Raw genomic sequence first — 17,532 nt, forward strand, 5'->3', positions numbered from 1 at the left:
TGATCTCATTTGAGAAATGATTCATTTTGGAAATGGAAATATTTACATCATTCTTAACTGAAGCAGTTTGACAAGTAGAGGACAAAATTAGATATACGTGCTTCTAAGTCAAGGCTACTTGGTCAAAAATGAATGTTTTCTCCTATTTTACTGAGAGAGATCAGCAAACCTGGATTTGTCGGCACTATCTCAGATTTGTAGTATTCTAAGATATATTTCTTAAAAAGCTGCCAGTGTGACCCACTGGTTTTTCATCTGTGTAATATGGCAGCTGAGTATTCCTCCAATTTCCTTTCTAGTATTTTTTCTCAAATATATGATACTATGAAGTTACCTGTTGTTCAGTCATTTTCAGTCATGTCTTGACTCTCTGGGACCCCGTTTGGGGAGTGGTTTGCCATTTCCTTCTCCAGCTCATTTTATAGATGAGGAAACAGAGAGTCCAGAAAATTCTGATTCCAAAGCTAACAATTCTGATTCCAAATCCAACACCCTACATGGTTACTACATTCCATCTATACTACAGATACTATGTGGTATCAAAGGAAGAGCTCAGGCTTCAGATTCAGAATCTGAGGCTAGACCTCAGGTTATCTGCTACAGCAGAGTGACCCCTATTGTGGGGAGAAAGGAGGGGGAGGAAAAGGGGGAATGGAAGGGTATTTATGAGCCAGGCACTAAGCTTACATGCTCTATGAATTTTAGGAAATTTTAAACTTTGGAATATGAAAATTAAGACATTTTCTTAAGTGCTTTAGGAATTTTAGGATATTTTCACTTTTGGAATACCAAAATTATGAAATTTGCTTATGTGCTTTATTATTTTAGGAAATTGTAACTTTTGGAATTACCAATTTCAGATCCCTAAAACACAACATTTTAGTATATTAAAAATTGTGAAATTTTTGGTATTCTTACAATGTATTTTTTTTAGGTGCCGGACACTGAATTCAATCCCCTCATTTTGGGACTAGATAATCTACTTCTTTCAAGGAACTGAAAAGTTTCAAGTCAAGGATTACAGCCTCAGAAAGAAAAAAGGAGCCAGAATATATAGCCAACCATTTTTTAATTAGAGTATATTGTACTTCCAAACTGGATACACTATAAATTGGCAATGCAACATAAGATGCAACGTAGGAATATACCAGTTACTGTCAAAATGACCCTGTACAGCCTTAAAATGCAAAAAGCTTTATACAATACAAATTTTCAGTAATGTACACAAACCTTGACAGCGTGATCTTTTGAACATAATACAAGTTAAAAAAGGACCAAAGGAAGAAAGAAAGTGCTGAGAACTTTAACTGCATTACCGTATGGAAAAATAAGTTAGCCTTCATCAAAGAATGCATAGTGAAAACAGGGATGACGTTACTTGGTGGTTGGATTCCTCCCAAAATGTTAGTGTTTTTTGTTTTCTGGATTTTTTTTTTTTTTAAATAGGGAAAGGACTCTGTGTGGGGACACAGCCTTCCCTGAGCTTCAAAATGCAAACCAATTCATGGGACGGCTCATCTAGGTGAATCCTGAAAATTCCTGTAAATACTCTCCTTTATTAACAACAATAACAATAATAATAATATATATAAAAAAAAAAAAAAACCAAAGAAACTCCAAACACACCTTTTTTATTTTTTCTCACTCAGAAAACTTTTATAATTTATCAGAAAGGGGAGGGGGGAATCTTTCCAAAGTGCTAAACAAAGTTGCCCAATTACATCAAGCGTGACTAGGCCATTCAAAAATACGGGTTCGTGGCAAACAGAGAAATGCATGGCATTTGAGTGTTGAGGTTGTCTCGTTCCCCTCGAGCTCCGCTCCAGCTCTGCCTCCTGGCCCGACTTCCTATTGCACGGCCGGGGTCCGGTCGGACCTGCTCCTAACGCTCCGAGCCGGTCAGGTGTCCCCTTGTCAGGGTGCCCCTGTCAGGCTGCTAATGTGATCCGCCTCTGTGGAAAGGCCCCGGGCCCGGCCCGGCCCTCTCTCCTCAGCCTTTGCTACCGAACGGGGTCACTTTGAAAGCAGACTATTGCCCAGTGGCAAATTCTCCTCCATTATATGGGGAATTCAAAGAATTGCTTCTTAAAAATAAGGCTTCCTCCCCCTTCCCCCCAGCCCCGCCCACCCCCGCCCAGCCCCGCCCCAGCTGCCCCGGGATTTCTTGGAGTGTATGGACTGCATCTTTGACTGAGAAACATCGCCATGGCAAGGCCTCTAATGGCTACTTGCTAAGAGCAAAGCTCTGAGGAAAAACGGTGGGGGGAGACGGGGAGAAGCAGACAGGAGCCTCACCTGCTTCCCTTCTGCGGCCCCCCTCCCCCCTGTCTGCCCTTCTCCTTAGTGTAAACAGGCTCATCTAGTGCACAGAACAGGCTTTTCCCCTACGGGGCTGGGCCATACCTGCCAGGGGGTGGGGGAAGGGAAGGGACAGGGGAAGAAGGGGCGGCCTACAGTGAAGATTAGACGGTACAGTCATCTGGCTTCTTCTAGAACTGTACCAAGTTCAAGGTGGTATTCAGTAAAGGGAATTGCCTGGAGGAAGAAAAATTAGAGCTACTTTATTTTTCCTGGTGAACAGATGAAAAAAAAAACAACAAAAAACAAACAAACCCAAACCAAATCCCAATTCTAGGCTAGCACACTGTGGGAAAACAGCAACACAATAAGAAAGCATCCCTCCTGTACACCAGCTCCTTTCAAGAGATAAATAATATATATATATATATATAAAATTCATTTTGTAGACTTCCCATTACTATACAAAGCACATTTCTTTCCTGCTCTTTAGGCCTGTTTCACACTGGAAATCCTGTTGTCTTAAAAATACAAAAAGCAATGAAAATACTCAGCCAAAGATTTTTTTTTTTTAAATCACCCGTTGCCTTCCCAGATCAACGAAGGGTTCCTCAGCCAATCCGCATCTGCTTCTCGCTACAATAAAGTGCTGCGTATAAGTTGTCATTTTAATGACCACAAAATAAGAGCTTTAAATAAGTCTAAAGTTAGCTTCCGGGTAGGGCACGGCCTACCAGGCGTTAACGAAATGGAATACAGTTTTTACTGGTAACATGGAGGAGGATATAGAGAGAGCCAGAAAAATCTGCAAATACAACCGGGACCTTTTCTGAGTGTTTGCTGGGGGCGGGGCGGGGCGTAGAACTGAACAGTATGTTCAAACAGCACCTTTTGTTGGGTCTTTAAAGAAATTGTAAAGTCACTTTTCTAACATACAGTCTCCATTCCAGAGAAGAGGTCCGTTTTTTTTTCCCTTTCCTTTCCTTTCCTTTTTTTTTTTTTCCGATCAGAAACACAAGCTAGTGCAAGTCTAAAGCACTGTGCAAACCTGCCATTTTTTTAGTCTGAGCATTTATACCCAGAATTTATCCGAACCCCATTTTACTCCCCTTGGCTGGTTATAACCAACATCCGATTTTTTTACTCAAACCAAACAAAAAGATAACGGCGGCCTGAAGGTGGGATGTATCTGATTGGCCCTTTCGAAAAGTCGCCCTCTGGCGCCCTCTCCGTGAAGATTGTAGGTATGTGTGTGCATGCACGTGGGCGTCCCCCCACGCGTGGGGTGGAGTTAGTTATTTCTTTCAAATGGACGCCCGATCCCCTGACCCTCACGCCAGCGAAGGTCAGGGGATAGGACTCCGTGTTCTGTTAGAAATCTCAGGCAATCCGCAAGGGACTGGTCATCCCTTTGTCCACTCGAGGCTCGGGCGTCCGATCCCGTGGCTCTCGAGTACAGAGGGGGAGGTGACGAAGCACCTCCGGAAGGAGGAGGGCGCCATACCGACCCACGGAGGAAAACACGCTCGTGCTCAGGACGTAAGCCGGAAGGCCCGAGCCGCAGTCCCACTCTCTCTCAGGCAACCAGCACGCGCGCTCACTCACACGGCCCACTCACCCGAACCCAAGGGAAACGCTGCCTTACAAGCGCTGATTGCCACTGAGGCCGCTCGCTAGGCTTTCCCTAACGGGGCCAGATTTCTTCCAGATAAAAGCGTGGGACAGGGAGGGGGGGAGGGGGAAGACATGCCTCTGAAGGTAGAAGAATGCAACAGGTCACCTCTGGGAAGGCTGAACCGAGCAGCTTCCGGGTCAATGCAATGGGTGCACTCAGAGAGCCACTTCTCTACAGTACAGGGCGCGGACCCTCGTCCGTCTCTGGGTTTTGCAGCAACGTCTGGAGTTGTGTTTCATTGGGGGAGGGGTACATGTGTGTGTGTGTTGGTTTTTGGTACAGAAACAAGGCCGTCTTCACACAGTCTCTGCCCTTTCTGTTAATCCGAGATAGGCCAGGAAGGAGTGTTTGGGCGAGGTGATGCTGGGAGGTGCAGTCTGAGGTCGGGGAGGGTGGAATGTGAGATCCGAGTGGTTCTTGGGGTAAAGCATCGTCAAGGGGATAAGATGAGCAAAATCCGAGTTCCGATACTTATCAAAGCGCAAAGAGGAACCGTTGACGGCCAAGGCCTTGAACGCCAGGTTGGGTTCGGAGCTGCTGCCGTGGGCAGCTGACAGCGCCACCGTCTGCAAGGCCTGGGAGGCGGACATGATGGAGAGGGGAGACAGAAGGTTGCGGGACCGCCCCACCACCAGGAGGGGGCCCCCGGGGGCAGTCTCCTTGGGGGCCGGGCTCTGGCCTTTCTTCTCCTCCTCCCCGCAGTCCCCCCCACTCTGGTGTTTCTTCACGTGGCGGCTGAAGACAAAGGGGTGGGTGGTCTTGAACAGGCACTCGTCGCAGCTGAAGGTCTGGCGCGGGGCGTGTTTCAGCTTCTTGTGCAGGTTGAGATTGTCTTTGCGCTTGCAGCTGTAGCTGCACTGGTCACAGTGGAAGGGCCGCTCGCCGGTGTGGACGCGCACATGCTCAATGAGCTTGTTGGCTGTCTTGGACAGGTAGCCGCACTGGTCGCACTTGTAGTGGTTGCCAAGGCGATGCTCGCGAATGTGCATCTCCAGCTCCAGCTGGTTGGCCTTGACCATCTGGCAGATCCGGCACTTGTACTCCATTTTGTAGTGGGTCTTCAGGTGGCACTCCATGGCTGCGGGGCGGTTGGTGGAGTAAATGCAGAATGGGCACCTGCCAAGGGATGAGAGGACAGGGAGGTTCAGCCGGCGCCCGCCTGTGGCCCCGAACCTCCCGGGCCCTTTCCTGCACCCCGCCCCAGCCCCTTGGGCCCAGCCCAGCTGCTTCTCCGTCTCTCCACTGCCGATAGATAGGGTCCGGCCCTTCCCCGGGGAAGGAGGCTCGGCCCGAGGCGGGCCTTTCCGCCGGACGTGGCCACCCAGGGGGGAGAACGGGCCGGGACTCTCCTCTGCACTACTCCCACCGCACCACGACAGGGGTCGCGCCCCTCCTGTCCTCCGAGGGAGGGGAAATAACACAGTTTCAACTTGTCATGCACCACACCAAGCACATAGAGGGGAAGAGCTACTTCTAGCATTCCAAAAAAGGCACACAGAGGCGGAGTCGTGCTCAGGACAGGACTGTTAGAAGCGGGCGCTTTCTCGGGCGTGCTCACGAAACTCGGGGTTAGAGCCACGGCTTTCTCACGGGAAAGGAAGAGGAAGGAAGCAAAAATTCTGGGAGGAAGGAGAAGAGAAGGGGCGCCCATAGGGCCCCCACAAAGGCCCGCGGCCGGCTTCAGGCCCCAACTCAACTACACGAGGTCCCCAGACTGCGAGCGTGGCCAGGGCCGGGACTGTGGTGGTTGGCTTCTTCTAGGTCTTGCCTTGCCTTGCCTTTCCATCCCAATGGTTCTGAGCATAGAGGAGGGACTATCTATATGTAAATGCATAGATTCAAAATAAATAATTTAAAATACATAATATAATTTAAAATATAATACAATATATAAATATACAGTCCCTCCTCTATGCTCTGTGCTCATCCATATGTGTGTATATGTATATGTATAAATACATATGCATATATGTGAACACAATGATACACAGACACAAAATACATAAATACACATACATATACACACACATATACACATATATAAATGCAGAAAGCTCTTTGAACCGGATACTGGGAGAGATGAGCTCCAACTCCAGCGGAAGTTGGGTACCCTGAGATAAGGCATTTTCCGTTTTGTGACTCGGTTTCCTTATTTTTAAAGGAAAGATTCTATCTCCTCCCTCCCCTGCCTCTCTGAGAGGTTCTGAGAAGGCCGAGGTTACGACCTCCTTCCAGTCTCTCCTTTCAGATCTGCTTCGGGGAGTGATGTTTTGTCTGGCTGCCAAGGCCAGGGGCTCTTCAGACAAGATTGCAATGAAGCCCAGAGTGCCTTCAAAAGTCACCTAGGGATTCTCCACAGAGAACCAGCCGGCAGTCTCTGCTCCCAGAAGTAAGCGGTAGCTTTCAAATGGAAGCTTCTTGAAGGCTTTTGCTTTTGCCTTTATATTCTCCTACTTTGTACGGCGTGATTGCCGGTACATAGGGGGCAGTTAATGACTTGTTCAAGTCAAGTGGGTATGAAAGAAAAGCCCATTCCAAACTGAGGGCCTTGCCAGAAGGAGTTAACTCCCCATTGCTCCGAGCTAGGCCCCTGCCCCTCTAAAAAAAGAATAATATCGATTCTAATCTGTAAAAGTAATAAAGTAGTCAGATTGCATCTATAATATGAATAGCACATGGGAAACAGCAGCCCCATCTCCAAAAAGCCAATTTTGATGTTTGTCCTGCATTGTTTTAAAGACATTTCTCAATCTTTCTTTTGCAGCTCAAGCAAAATGGCAACATTTTTGGTTGTTTTTTTTTTTTTTTTTTTTTTTTTTTTTCCTTCTGTGCTCCCATTATTAATTTTAAAGACACCCTTCTCAGGCAAATTAATTCTCTGGCATGGCAAGAAAAAAACAAAACAAAGCAAAACCAAAACAGAGACTCACTGTATAGCCAGAAGGCATTAGCAATTTTTTCAAAGAATTCTTCTACTTGGTCATCCTAGAACATAAACTATTACACAGGGGATTGTTAGCACCGCCCGGGAAGTGTCTGTACAACAGAAGAATCAGAGTTGATTGTGCATTCTCCCCCATCACATCCAGAGGTTCCTAATCTCTCGGCCCCTCTGAGAAGGCCAACTGGCAAAGCCACAAATACCGGGTGCCAACATGTTAACGTGTGTGATTGGGCTACTTACAGACTAATCCAATCACAAAAAGGGGGAAAAATACCAGCAGTTAGTTACTTAAGAGGGAGGAGATGTGTGTGTGTGTGTGTGTGTGTGTGTGTGTGTGTGTGTGTGTGTGTGTGTGTGTGTGCAATGGTAGCCAATCTCTGAGCAACCCCTGGGTATAATCCTGACAAGATGGCCAACCCATCCTCCACTCTCAGCTCTCTAGAAACCTAAACCCAATCTCTTTCCAGTGACCCTTCATCCACTAACCCTCCCAATTCCTCTTCCTCCCCCAACCCCCTTCAATACCCATCCCATCATAACAAAATCTCGCTTGAGAAAAAAAAAAATTGCGAATCTTTTCTTATGTGCTAACCAACAGGGAAGGTACTCGCTAAGAATGAAATCCTTCATCCTGCCTCTGCTTGGGCCAGCCTGACCACTGACTTCATCGCCTTCGTGGGACTCTTCCTCTTTTCTGCTCTTTCTTCCTCTGATACAATAAGCCAATAGAGTCAGGCTGAATTTAAAAGATCAGTGGTTTATGATGTCTCCCCAAGCCTTATTCTAGGCTGTTTTCTAAACTGGGATCACTTGTGGGTAGGAACTATGCTTTTATATTAAAGTATATGTTGGGTCTTTATGATCCTACAATAAGGATTATGGTCAAATCTTTTCTGACCTTCCTTCAGGAGCAGGTGGCCCTCCTAGTAGCAGGCTAGTCACATAATAGGCCCCATGCCTATTAATTAATTAGACCAATACATATACTGTATATGATAATTCTGATATCAATGAGAAAAGCTGCCCAGAATTCTTGGGAAGATGTTCCTGGAAGGGACATCTCTTGGAACACTGAAATCTAGACCTTGCCTTTCTTGGGGAGGAACGGTTACCCCAGGGGATTTTAGGAATCCACTGGGCACAGATATCACCAAATCACAAGTTGCTGCTATAAAAAATTGCTCAACAGATAACATGGGGAGAATTGCATCAGGGATGGGGCATTTTTTTGTGTGGGTGAGGAGATAAGGGTGCTTCACTGAGAAGACACTGGTGGGGGCAGGATGAACTGTGTCTCCTGAGATCACTAAAATTCAATCCAAATAAAACTGTAGTAGAATAAGGACTAAGCCAGGCAGCCATGTGCTGAAGAGGACACTGGATTTGTAACTGGAGAAGCTGGGCTATGTGGTCTCAGTTTTGTCTCCATATGACCCTAGCCTCAGTTTCTCCATCTGCCAAATGCATAGGGTTGGATTAGATGGCCTCTAAAATTCCGTCCAGCTCTAAGCTAATTATTCTCTCAAGGACTACATCCTTACGAGTGGTTGGCTGAAACGGCCCGAGGTGCCCTTCCTGTCCCTCTGTCCCCCATCTGGCCTGTGGCCACCTAGGACCCAAGGGAGGACGGCCCCCCCACAGCAGGCAGAAAGGATGGGGCCCTTGCCCCCCCCCAGCCCCTCCAGCCCAGCCTCTGCCCACGGGGTAGGGGGTTGAACAACGCAGTAAAAGGTTCGGTACTTGCTTTCCTTACTTGAGCCCACCAGTGGGGACAGTGTGGCATTTCTTGTGCTCCAGCAGCTGCTCAGGAGTCTTCATGAACTTGTGGCACACGTCACACTCAAACATCCGTGTGATCAGGTGGATCTGCAGGTGGCGTTCAAACATATTCTTCGTCTTGCAGACGAAGTTGCAGAAAACACATTCGAACCCTGAAAGGATTAACGTGTGTGTGGGTGGGAGGGGTCCCCCTCCTCTTGCCTGCTCTCTGTGCCTACCGTGTGCCAGGCACTGGGCACCTCCGAGCACACCTCCCTAGGTCCCTGAGCATCCGCCCTCACCCTTGTGAGAATCGCCCCAAAAGCCAACTAAAAATCCCAAAATGGTCAAAATTAGACTCTCAGAGCTGGAAGGGAAGGAATTTGGAGGCCATCTAGTCCGACCTGCACCTGAACCAAAATCCTCTAGGCAACGAACAAGCGCCCTCGTCAATGGGCCATTCAGCCTCCGGGCCTGCGCCTTTCTCCTCTGGCTGGGCCCTATTTTCAAGCCTCCTTTAATCTTCAGATGGAGGGTGCCGACAGGCTGGGGAGGAGAGGGCGCCTAAGTCCCAGCTCCCTTTACCTTTCTCTGACTTTTCTTCCGTGTTCAGTAAGGGCTGGCTCCCAGGCACAACGGAAATGACCAGAAGGTTGTTCCCTCCCTTGTTCTTCTGGGATACGTCCGAATCATCTTTGCTGTTAGCTGAGTCACTGAGTGCTGACAGAGAAGATGAAGAAGGGCTGTTGGATTCACTGGGAGTCTTCCTCTCTTCCCCTGAAGGATAAGGGAAACAAACGCCCGTTACCCAACAAAGCAAAGGAGCAGGGTCTCTGGCCCAAGTAGGGGCTGCCCTCAGGCACGAAGCGTTCTGAGGTTGGGGAAGGCTAACCAGGAGATCCGGCCATGAGGATGGGAGTGGGGCAAGCAGCCTCTGCTGGTTTGGAGAAGGTGGCCTGGGCGGATAAAAGGGGCCTCTGAGCCCCAGTGGTGTCAAATCCCCAAAGGGGGCGGCTATTACAGTAATGGAGGGTGGGAAAGAAACACTTATTAAATGCCTACTGTGTGCCAGTGGTAAGTGCTTTACAAATATCGTCCTAGTAACCTGGGAAAGGCAGGTGCTGATATTATCTCCACTTTACAGTTGAAGAAACTGAGGCAGTTAGCTGTTGCTGGCACACCATTGGGAAGCACCTGAGTTTGGATTTGAACGAAGGTCTTCCTCTCTGCCTCTGATGGCTGTAGAACAGCCCAGCTGCGACAGTTTCATTGGCTCAGACCATAGCACTCTTTTCCTGGGCCTCGGGTCTCACACAAGAATATTCTGGGGGATGCTGCTCTCCATGTCTGGGAAGCACCAGATGTTGGGGGAGTTTGGGGATAGCCAGGTAATGAGTAGGCAGTGCCAGCTGGGAGCATCGGGAGGGTGAGGGCCACGGAGATGAGGCCCTAGAGGAAGAGGAAGATCCCTGAATCACAGATGGAGAGCTGGAAGTGAGTTCAGAAGTCATCTTGGTCAGCCCTCTGATTTTACAAGGAGGGGACCAAGATCCAGAGAGATGAAGGGACCCGCTCCTGATCACTCAGAAAGTGCTGGAGATGGGTTTATACTGAAGGGCACAAAAATGGTTACAGGGGAAAAAAATCCATCATTAACGATAAAGGCTCTTCAAAAAGGAAACAGAGTTTGGATTTTATATCACCATGGTGAAAATGAGGCTGCATTTCAACTGCTCTCATTGGTTTTTGTCTCTTTCCATATACACAGAAGTTTTTTTTTTTTTTTTAAACTCTGAACTTCACAAATACCAGTTGCCTAAAATGAATATTTCCAAATACAAAGGAACACACAAAAAGAATTGTATGTGGCATCATGAATTTCCACTATGTACATATTGCTTTAAAAAAACTTATCATGAATTCAACATATTACTTTCAAAACTGTTCTGATTGTCTGGACTTTCGATTTTTTTCTGTTCTCTTCTGTGTATATCTATCTACAATTATAAGCTTTGCTGTTACCTTTATTTTTCCTGATAGTCACTTCTAGAATATACTCTTCCCTATGCATCTAGCTCTACAAACAAGGACTGAAACAAATTTTAAAAAGCATGTCATGAATTCAATATATTACTTTCAAAACTGTCCTGATTGTCTGGACTTCCTTCCAATTTTTTTTCTGTTCTTTTCTGTGTATATCTGTCTACAATTATAAGCTTTGCTATTACTTTTAGTTTTCCTGACAGTCACTTCTAGACATATACTCTTCCCTATGCACCTTAGCCCTACAAACAAGGGCTGAAACAAATAAATGTTAAGCAAAAGTGATGAGTACTAAAAATGGCAATATATGCCATATTCCATACCTGCAATTCTCAATGTTTCCTCCTCCTCTCGCCTTTTGAAAACTATAACCTCTCGGATTTTTGATTTAGTAACTACTAGAATTTCTCTGTCCTAATTGAGGGCCACATTAATGAGAGTTGATGGAAAATGATAATTGATGGAACTTTAAGTCGACAAGGAGATTGTGCCTTGGGGTTTGTTTTGAAGAACTACTTAAACCATATTTCCCAATGACAGGAGAAACCACAGCTGGCACTTTTAAATTAAAAAAATTTGGTTTATAGAAACTTCCATTCCAGGCAGAAGCATTGTAGAACATGTTTTGTAGGAAGAATGAGGAATGATGGATGCATTGATAGTTTAAATGTTGTGCAATAGAAACAAAATGTAAGAGTCTCCAAGGCAAGCTTCCAATGCATTGAATAGATCATGTGTGGAGGATATGATTAAAAATCACACAGGATAAAGTATGGATAGACTGTGATAATGTGCAGTACAACTACCACTACCATCCCCACAATAATAATAATAAATAATAGTTTGCATTTATGTAGCACTTTAAAAAACAATTCATTTGAAAGAATCCTGTGAAGTACTCTAATCCTCATTTTACAGATGAAGAGACAGGCTAAGAGAGATTAAGTGATGTTCAAGGCATGATTTGAACTCAGTTGTTTTGTCCTGAAGTCTAGTTCTTTTTAGGAAGGAGTACTCACAATGTTGAGATCACAGGTCCTTAGAAGAATGGACTGAACTGAAATACCTTGAAGCTAAATCATCTGGGGACTTTCTACAGGATGATTCTCTTTTTAATTCCCTTTCTGACTGTCTGGGTCAGAATAAGACCAAATTGTTCAATTGGAAACAAGGTTTTTTGGAGATTTGCTCACCTCCCTTTGGTATCTCTCACTCTTTTAGTCCCTCTTATGCCTGACTGCTCTCAGAACTCTCTAATAAAGTATGAATTGAGGACCCGAGGTCCTTGTCTGCTTTCTGTTATAAACACTTTTCACTTCCTTCTCCTGTTCCCCATTAAAAAAACTTATACTTCCTGTAGTCCAAGTTTTCTCTGCTGTGTAGTCTGATCTCTAGACCCCTGCTATTAGCAGGTTAATGTGCTACTACACACCCTTCCTATGGAGCACGGTGATCTAACAGGGAGCTTCTGGAGATACCAAAGAGTAATTTCAATGGCATGGTGGTAAGCTGGTGAAAAAGTTACATGGACTCATGCATCAACTGGGACTGCATCCAAGTGTGAATAGTTTGGATGCTTCGTGGCAGTCATGTGAACCACAAAGCCCTCCTCGTTCACGAGGTTTTCCTGGGTGCTTTGCCATCCTCATGTTCTGGGAACACAGCCCTTACACTTACACATCTCCTCAGTCATTGAAATACAATGAGGAAAGGTAAACTCAATATTCAAAGGGATATCTGATGCCAAAGTGGATACTTCTTTCCATGAGCCTGATCGTCTGTCCCTCCTGGTTCATACTTATTCATACCTTCTCCCAAGTTTATCACAGGGTTCTACCCAACATGTTTAGGACTTTTCTTGCCTTCTCCTGAAACCCTGAGGTCAGCAATGGAGCACACAGCTGGTCATTCCTTAATATTGCCATGGGCCAATCCATCTTGTTTTTGGATCATTCATTTCTCTGATGATTTCCTTTCTTCCACTTTTTCTCTTTAGTTCTGTCTTTGTTTCACCTTGCAGCCTGCTCATACCCCAAATGGGTCTCTCCTTTGTCCTCTGAGTGACTCTTATTTGCCATTCTTTGGAGACTCTAGTATTACATGATACAGCCACACACTGACACTAGTAGAGTACTAGTATGAAAAATGATGGGCCTTTGCTTCTGGTATTTACCTCCTTTTAAAATATCAAGGACGTTCTAGTTCTTTGTAAGATACTGGAGGAAATTAGGGCTTCTGAGTATTTTTTGGGGGTAATTAATTTAATATCAGTACTATCAACCTATGATGGACTCATTTATCAGCATGGCTGTATTTTAGAAATGAACAGAATATTTTCTGTGAGATACTGAATACATCTCTGGAATTGTTTTGCCAAATCAATCCTCTAAAGATAGCTTATCTAACAGAGTACAATGAATGATTGCTTTAAATTGCTTTTGAGAACTAACTTTTTCTTTTTAACATTTCAATTACTATCTTTAAAAATAGGCTTCTATGCCCTAAAGCTTACTGACATTAGACACAGCTACTGGATGATAAATTAATAAATACACAATAATACTTAGGTCAAATGCTATTATAAGAAAGAAAAATAGCCCAGATTTTCCTTGTTTTCCACCCAATAGTTGGGCTATGTCATCTCACCTGTTTCCCTGGGTCTATGATTCATATTTCTATAGTTCTTTATGATCTACAAGGCTCTTTCATCACAATCCTAGGAGGTAGATAGGTCAAATATTATCCCCATTTAACAGATGTTAACATTTAATAGATTTAACTGAATTTTGGGAAGTTAAATAATTTGCATTGAATCACTCAATTGGGAGGTAGCCACTGTTGGGATAAGAAACCAAAACTTCTGGCTCAAAATCTAATGCTCTTTAATTTTTATTCTGCCTTCATTTGTTGGGAAGGAGAGTTGGGGGGGGGGAATATCAAGAAGAAGTCACATTTAATATAGCCTTTAAAAGTGGTGTCGTGCCTTTTGATGTCGCCATTGACTTATACATTCAAATACCATTTATTAAGTAATGACCACATGTCAGGGAAGGGAGAAAGATTTTCTTTATAAGCCAGCAGTGACAAGGGAGGTCATTTCAACCAGTATATATACAGAGTATGAATCAGATCTACCAGATCTAAATTTGTATAGTCAACAAGTGTTTATTGAATACCTGCTATGTGCCAGGTGCTGGAGATACAATGACAAAAGTGAAACAATCCACATCCTCAAGAAGCTTATTTTTTTTTAAAGAGGAAAAGAGGGCAGTTGGTTGGTATAGTGGATAGAGCACCAACCCTGAAATCAGGAGGACCCAAGTTCAAATCTGGCCTCAGACACTTAACACTTTCTAGCAGTGTGACCCTGGGCAAGTCACTTAACCCCAATTGCCTTAGCAAAAAAAATAATAATAAAAGAGGAAACATGTTTATAAGGACAGAATACACTGTATATGTGTACATATGTATACATTTATATACATATAAATAGAATATACAGTGTTTCCATATGTATAAATAGATACAGATCTCTATGCATATCACACATAACATGATGAAAAGTGGTCTAGACTAAAGTTTCTTAAACTTGGGTCACAATCCCATGTGGGATCCCATAACTGAATGTGGAGGTTGTGAAAAATTTGACAACAGTAAAAGGTATGAAATATTCTGCCAAGATTTATTTATTTGTGTAAAAATAAACAACCACATCCTATTCATTAGGATGCAAATTTGCTTTTGTCTTTGATAAATGGTATAATTATATGTATACCAAAGAATTTTTAAAAATAATTTTCTTTATGATTTATCATCAGTAAATGTTTGATTTTATTTAAAGTATTCATTTTATATACCTATATACTTGGGGTTGTATAAAAATTTCTTGACTGAAAAGGGATGGGGAATGGAGAAAGCTGAAGGAAGTCTTTTCTACTTCTAAAATCAAGTGATTCAAATCTGATTGAAGAGCCAGGGTTGTGTAGAAGGAGATAGTTGGAGTAGAAGCCAGCAGAGCTGATTCTTGCTTTCCCACTAATGAGCTGTAGGAATTGGAGCACATCATTTATCCTCTCTTGAGGAACCTGAATTTTACCTCTCCCAGCTGTGGTTATCTATCAAATGGGGACATTAATAGTAGAGATGAATATGATATAGTGGGACAAAGGTCACAGGATTTTGGAGATGAGATCCAAAGGCCATTGATGGAATCTCTACAATGTCTCCAACCAATTCAGGGAGATAGGAGTGGAAAGTGTGGGTCTGACACAGTGGCCACGATCAAAGAAGTCATTTAGCCCAGCACCCTATTTTACAGATGAGAACACTAAGGCTAAACTTCCATAATTAATAAGGAGCAAGAGATGATCTTTAAATTAAATTTTTGTTCCAAATTCATGTCTCTTTCCACTTCACTGTGTTGGGTCTCAGTTTCTTTCCCCCCAAAAAACATAGCAAATAAAGACAATACCTACATCACAGGCTTGTTGCGAGGAAAATACTTTGTAAAAATCTTAATGCACTAAATAGATCTGAACTGTAATTGGGAAGACTGGTAGAGGTAACAGAAAACAACAGAAATTCAGCCCCATGCTTAGTGAATAGCTCAAAGTTAGGAACAAGATCCCTGTCCCTTAGTATCATTGCTAGAGAAGTGTGGAGGGGTGGAGTTTGGGGGTTAGTGCTCATTAAATGACTGTATTTAAAACTGGTCAGTGGTTAGTGACAGATGTCCTCCATGGATACTGGTTATATTTGAATCCAATTTTTCTTATCCTAGTCATAACAGATGGTAGGGTCCCCTGAGAGGTAGTTCCCACTGGGTACAACCATATTTGTGTGAGGGTACAAAAGAGGTTGGAGAAAGGGTGATGCTGAAGAAAAGGAAGCTGGGATATTTAAAAGGCTCGTTGCTACAGAGGAAGTCTGGCTTTCTTCCACTCATCACAGAAATGCTCATTTTCATTGTCATATGGGCCCCCAGCTCACTTGCTGTATATCCTAACATGGCTTTGGGCAGAAAACTCCTTGTAAAGAATGATCCTCTATCACCCTGCCCCATGCCTTCTCTCTTGTATGTGTCTTCTTGTAACTCCTTTCTCTCTCCTCTTCTCCCTTTCTCTATTTCTCTGTCTCTCTGTCTCTCTCTCCTTCTCCCCCCTCTCTCTTTCATCTTCTCTTATTCCTATGTCTCTTTTTATTGTTTCATCCTGTCTCTTTTCTCTTTCTTTTGTTCTCTTTTATTCTCTCTCTCTCTCTTTTGTTCTGTGTCTCTGTCTCTGCTTCTCTCTTTTGTTCTTTCTCTCTTCCCCCTCTCTATTTCTCTCTTTCTGCTCTTTCTCTTTGCCTCTCTCATTCTCTTCTCTTTCATTCTCTCTCATTCTGCCTCTGTCTTTTATTCTCTTTCATCCTGTGTCTTCTTCTTTCACCCCCACTCTCTGTGTCTCTCTTTTGTTCTCTCTCTGTGTGCCTCTCTCTTATTCTTTCTTTCATTCTCTCTTTTATTCTTTTTCATCCTGTGTCTTTCTTCATTTCATCCTCTTTCTGTGTCTCTCTTTTATTCTTTCATTCTGTCTCTTTTATTCTCTTTCATCCTGTCTCTTATTCTCTCTCTCTTGTTTTGTCTCTCTCTTTGTTCTCTCTCTTTCTTTCTCTCATATTTTCTCTTCCTCCCTCCCCCATCTCCGGGCTGCCTCTCTCTCCCTCTGGTATCTCTTTCTGCTTCTATCTCCCTCTCTCTGGGACACTGAATTTTATCTGGTCACTTTACTGCCACAAACAAGCTTTTATTGCTGTTGGCACTACGGCGCCAGTGTGGCCTCGGAAGCCCAAGACGGATTCTCGCTGGTTGTCAGCTGCCTGGCCATCGGGGAAATTCCAGCAGCAGGGTCTCAGTGATCCAGAGGATGGGGCTGACCTGGCACAGAGGGCTGGCAGTCAGCGAGATCGGGCTTTAACAGAGGAGCTTTTCAAACGTGAGGGGAACTCATCTTCCTTCTCCCTTAATGACTTCCACGTCCGTGTCATTTGTAACCATCACTTCTGAGATGTTAATTGAATCGCGGAGTCAAAATGTTAAGATCATTAAGCGGAGGGAGTTAAACAGATTGGTAAGAGGGGGAAATGGACAACTTCTTAGCTTTGCAGGGGGCACGCAACCTGACCCTCTGCTTGGCATCTGGACAGCAGAAGGCATTCAAGAGGTAGAGATGGGAAGGACATAGCTGAAGACTTGGTCATTCTAGTTTCCCTTCATGAGGGAAAAGCCATTGGGGGATGGAGAAGAAAGGGATTGCTTGGGAAGGCACATTTTCCATCTCTTGGTAGAAAGGTGGTAGACCACAGGTGCTGAATAAGGCATACTTATTTTTCAGATGTGGCCATTATGTAGATTTCTTTTTCTTACCTGTACTTCCTTGTTATATGAGACTTGGTAGGGGAGGAGACTGATATTTAAAAAAAGAAAACAAAGCAGTTTGGAGGAGGAGGAGGAGAAAAAGCAATGGTCACCTGTGTGCTTGGTGCTAATATGAGCCTTAATATCAGCTTCTTCCATGGTGACAAAGTCGCAGGCGGTGCAGCAGATTGAAAACATCCATTGCTCCTTGTCCACATGGAGGGACATGTGACTGACAAACTGGACGTTGAGCTCGGTCTCAAATCCACACACGTGACAACTAGAAGGGAGAACAAAAAGAAAGGGAGGGAAAGAGAGAACCGGAGGGAGAAAAAGAAAAAAGGGAGTGAGAAACACCAATGGCTTAAAAAAAAAAAAAAAAGCCCTAAATATTTAAAAATTAAATCTGTTTTTATA

General features: G+C 44.1%; 2 protein-coding genes across 8 annotated transcripts in view; one reads left to right on the forward strand and one right to left on the reverse strand.

The window, feature by feature from the left end:
• Window positions 1-1,223, forward strand: part of C6H4orf51 (chromosome 6 C4orf51 homolog) — a 72,898-nt gene extending 71,675 nt beyond the window's left edge. The window contains exon 6 of the mRNA XM_074274630.1: window positions 935-1,223. Within this exon, the coding sequence (XP_074130731.1) occupies window positions 935-1,000 (66 nt within the window). The 3' untranslated portion in view covers window positions 1,001-1,223. The remainder of the gene's footprint in view (window positions 1-934) is intronic.
• Window positions 1,224-1,389: 166 nt separating this feature from the next.
• The window catches only part of ZNF827 (zinc finger protein 827), a 256,489-nt gene continuing 240,346 nt past the window's right edge, over window positions 1,390-17,532 (reverse strand). For 3 of the 7 annotated variants that reach the window (XM_074274621.1, XM_074274620.1, XM_074274622.1), the window contains 4 exons: window positions 17,229-17,395; window positions 9,261-9,452; window positions 8,671-8,848; window positions 1,390-5,089 (listed from right to left, as the gene is read on the reverse strand). In XM_074274621.1, the coding sequence (XP_074130722.1) occupies window positions 4,270-5,089; window positions 8,671-8,848; window positions 9,261-9,452; window positions 17,229-17,395 (1,357 nt within the window). In that variant the 3' untranslated portion in view covers window positions 1,390-4,269. Of the gene's footprint in view, window positions 5,090-6,903; window positions 6,971-8,657; window positions 8,849-9,260; window positions 9,453-17,228; window positions 17,396-17,532 lie in introns of all 7 variants that reach the window. The other 4 variants (XM_074274626.1, XM_074274624.1, XM_074274623.1 and 1 more) reach the window with 3 other exon arrangements.

This window comes from Sminthopsis crassicaudata, chromosome 6 (genome assembly GCF_048593235.1).
Source record: "Sminthopsis crassicaudata isolate SCR6 chromosome 6, ASM4859323v1, whole genome shotgun sequence".
In the NCBI taxonomy this organism is placed as follows: Eukaryota; Metazoa; Chordata; class Mammalia; order Dasyuromorphia; family Dasyuridae; genus Sminthopsis; species Sminthopsis crassicaudata.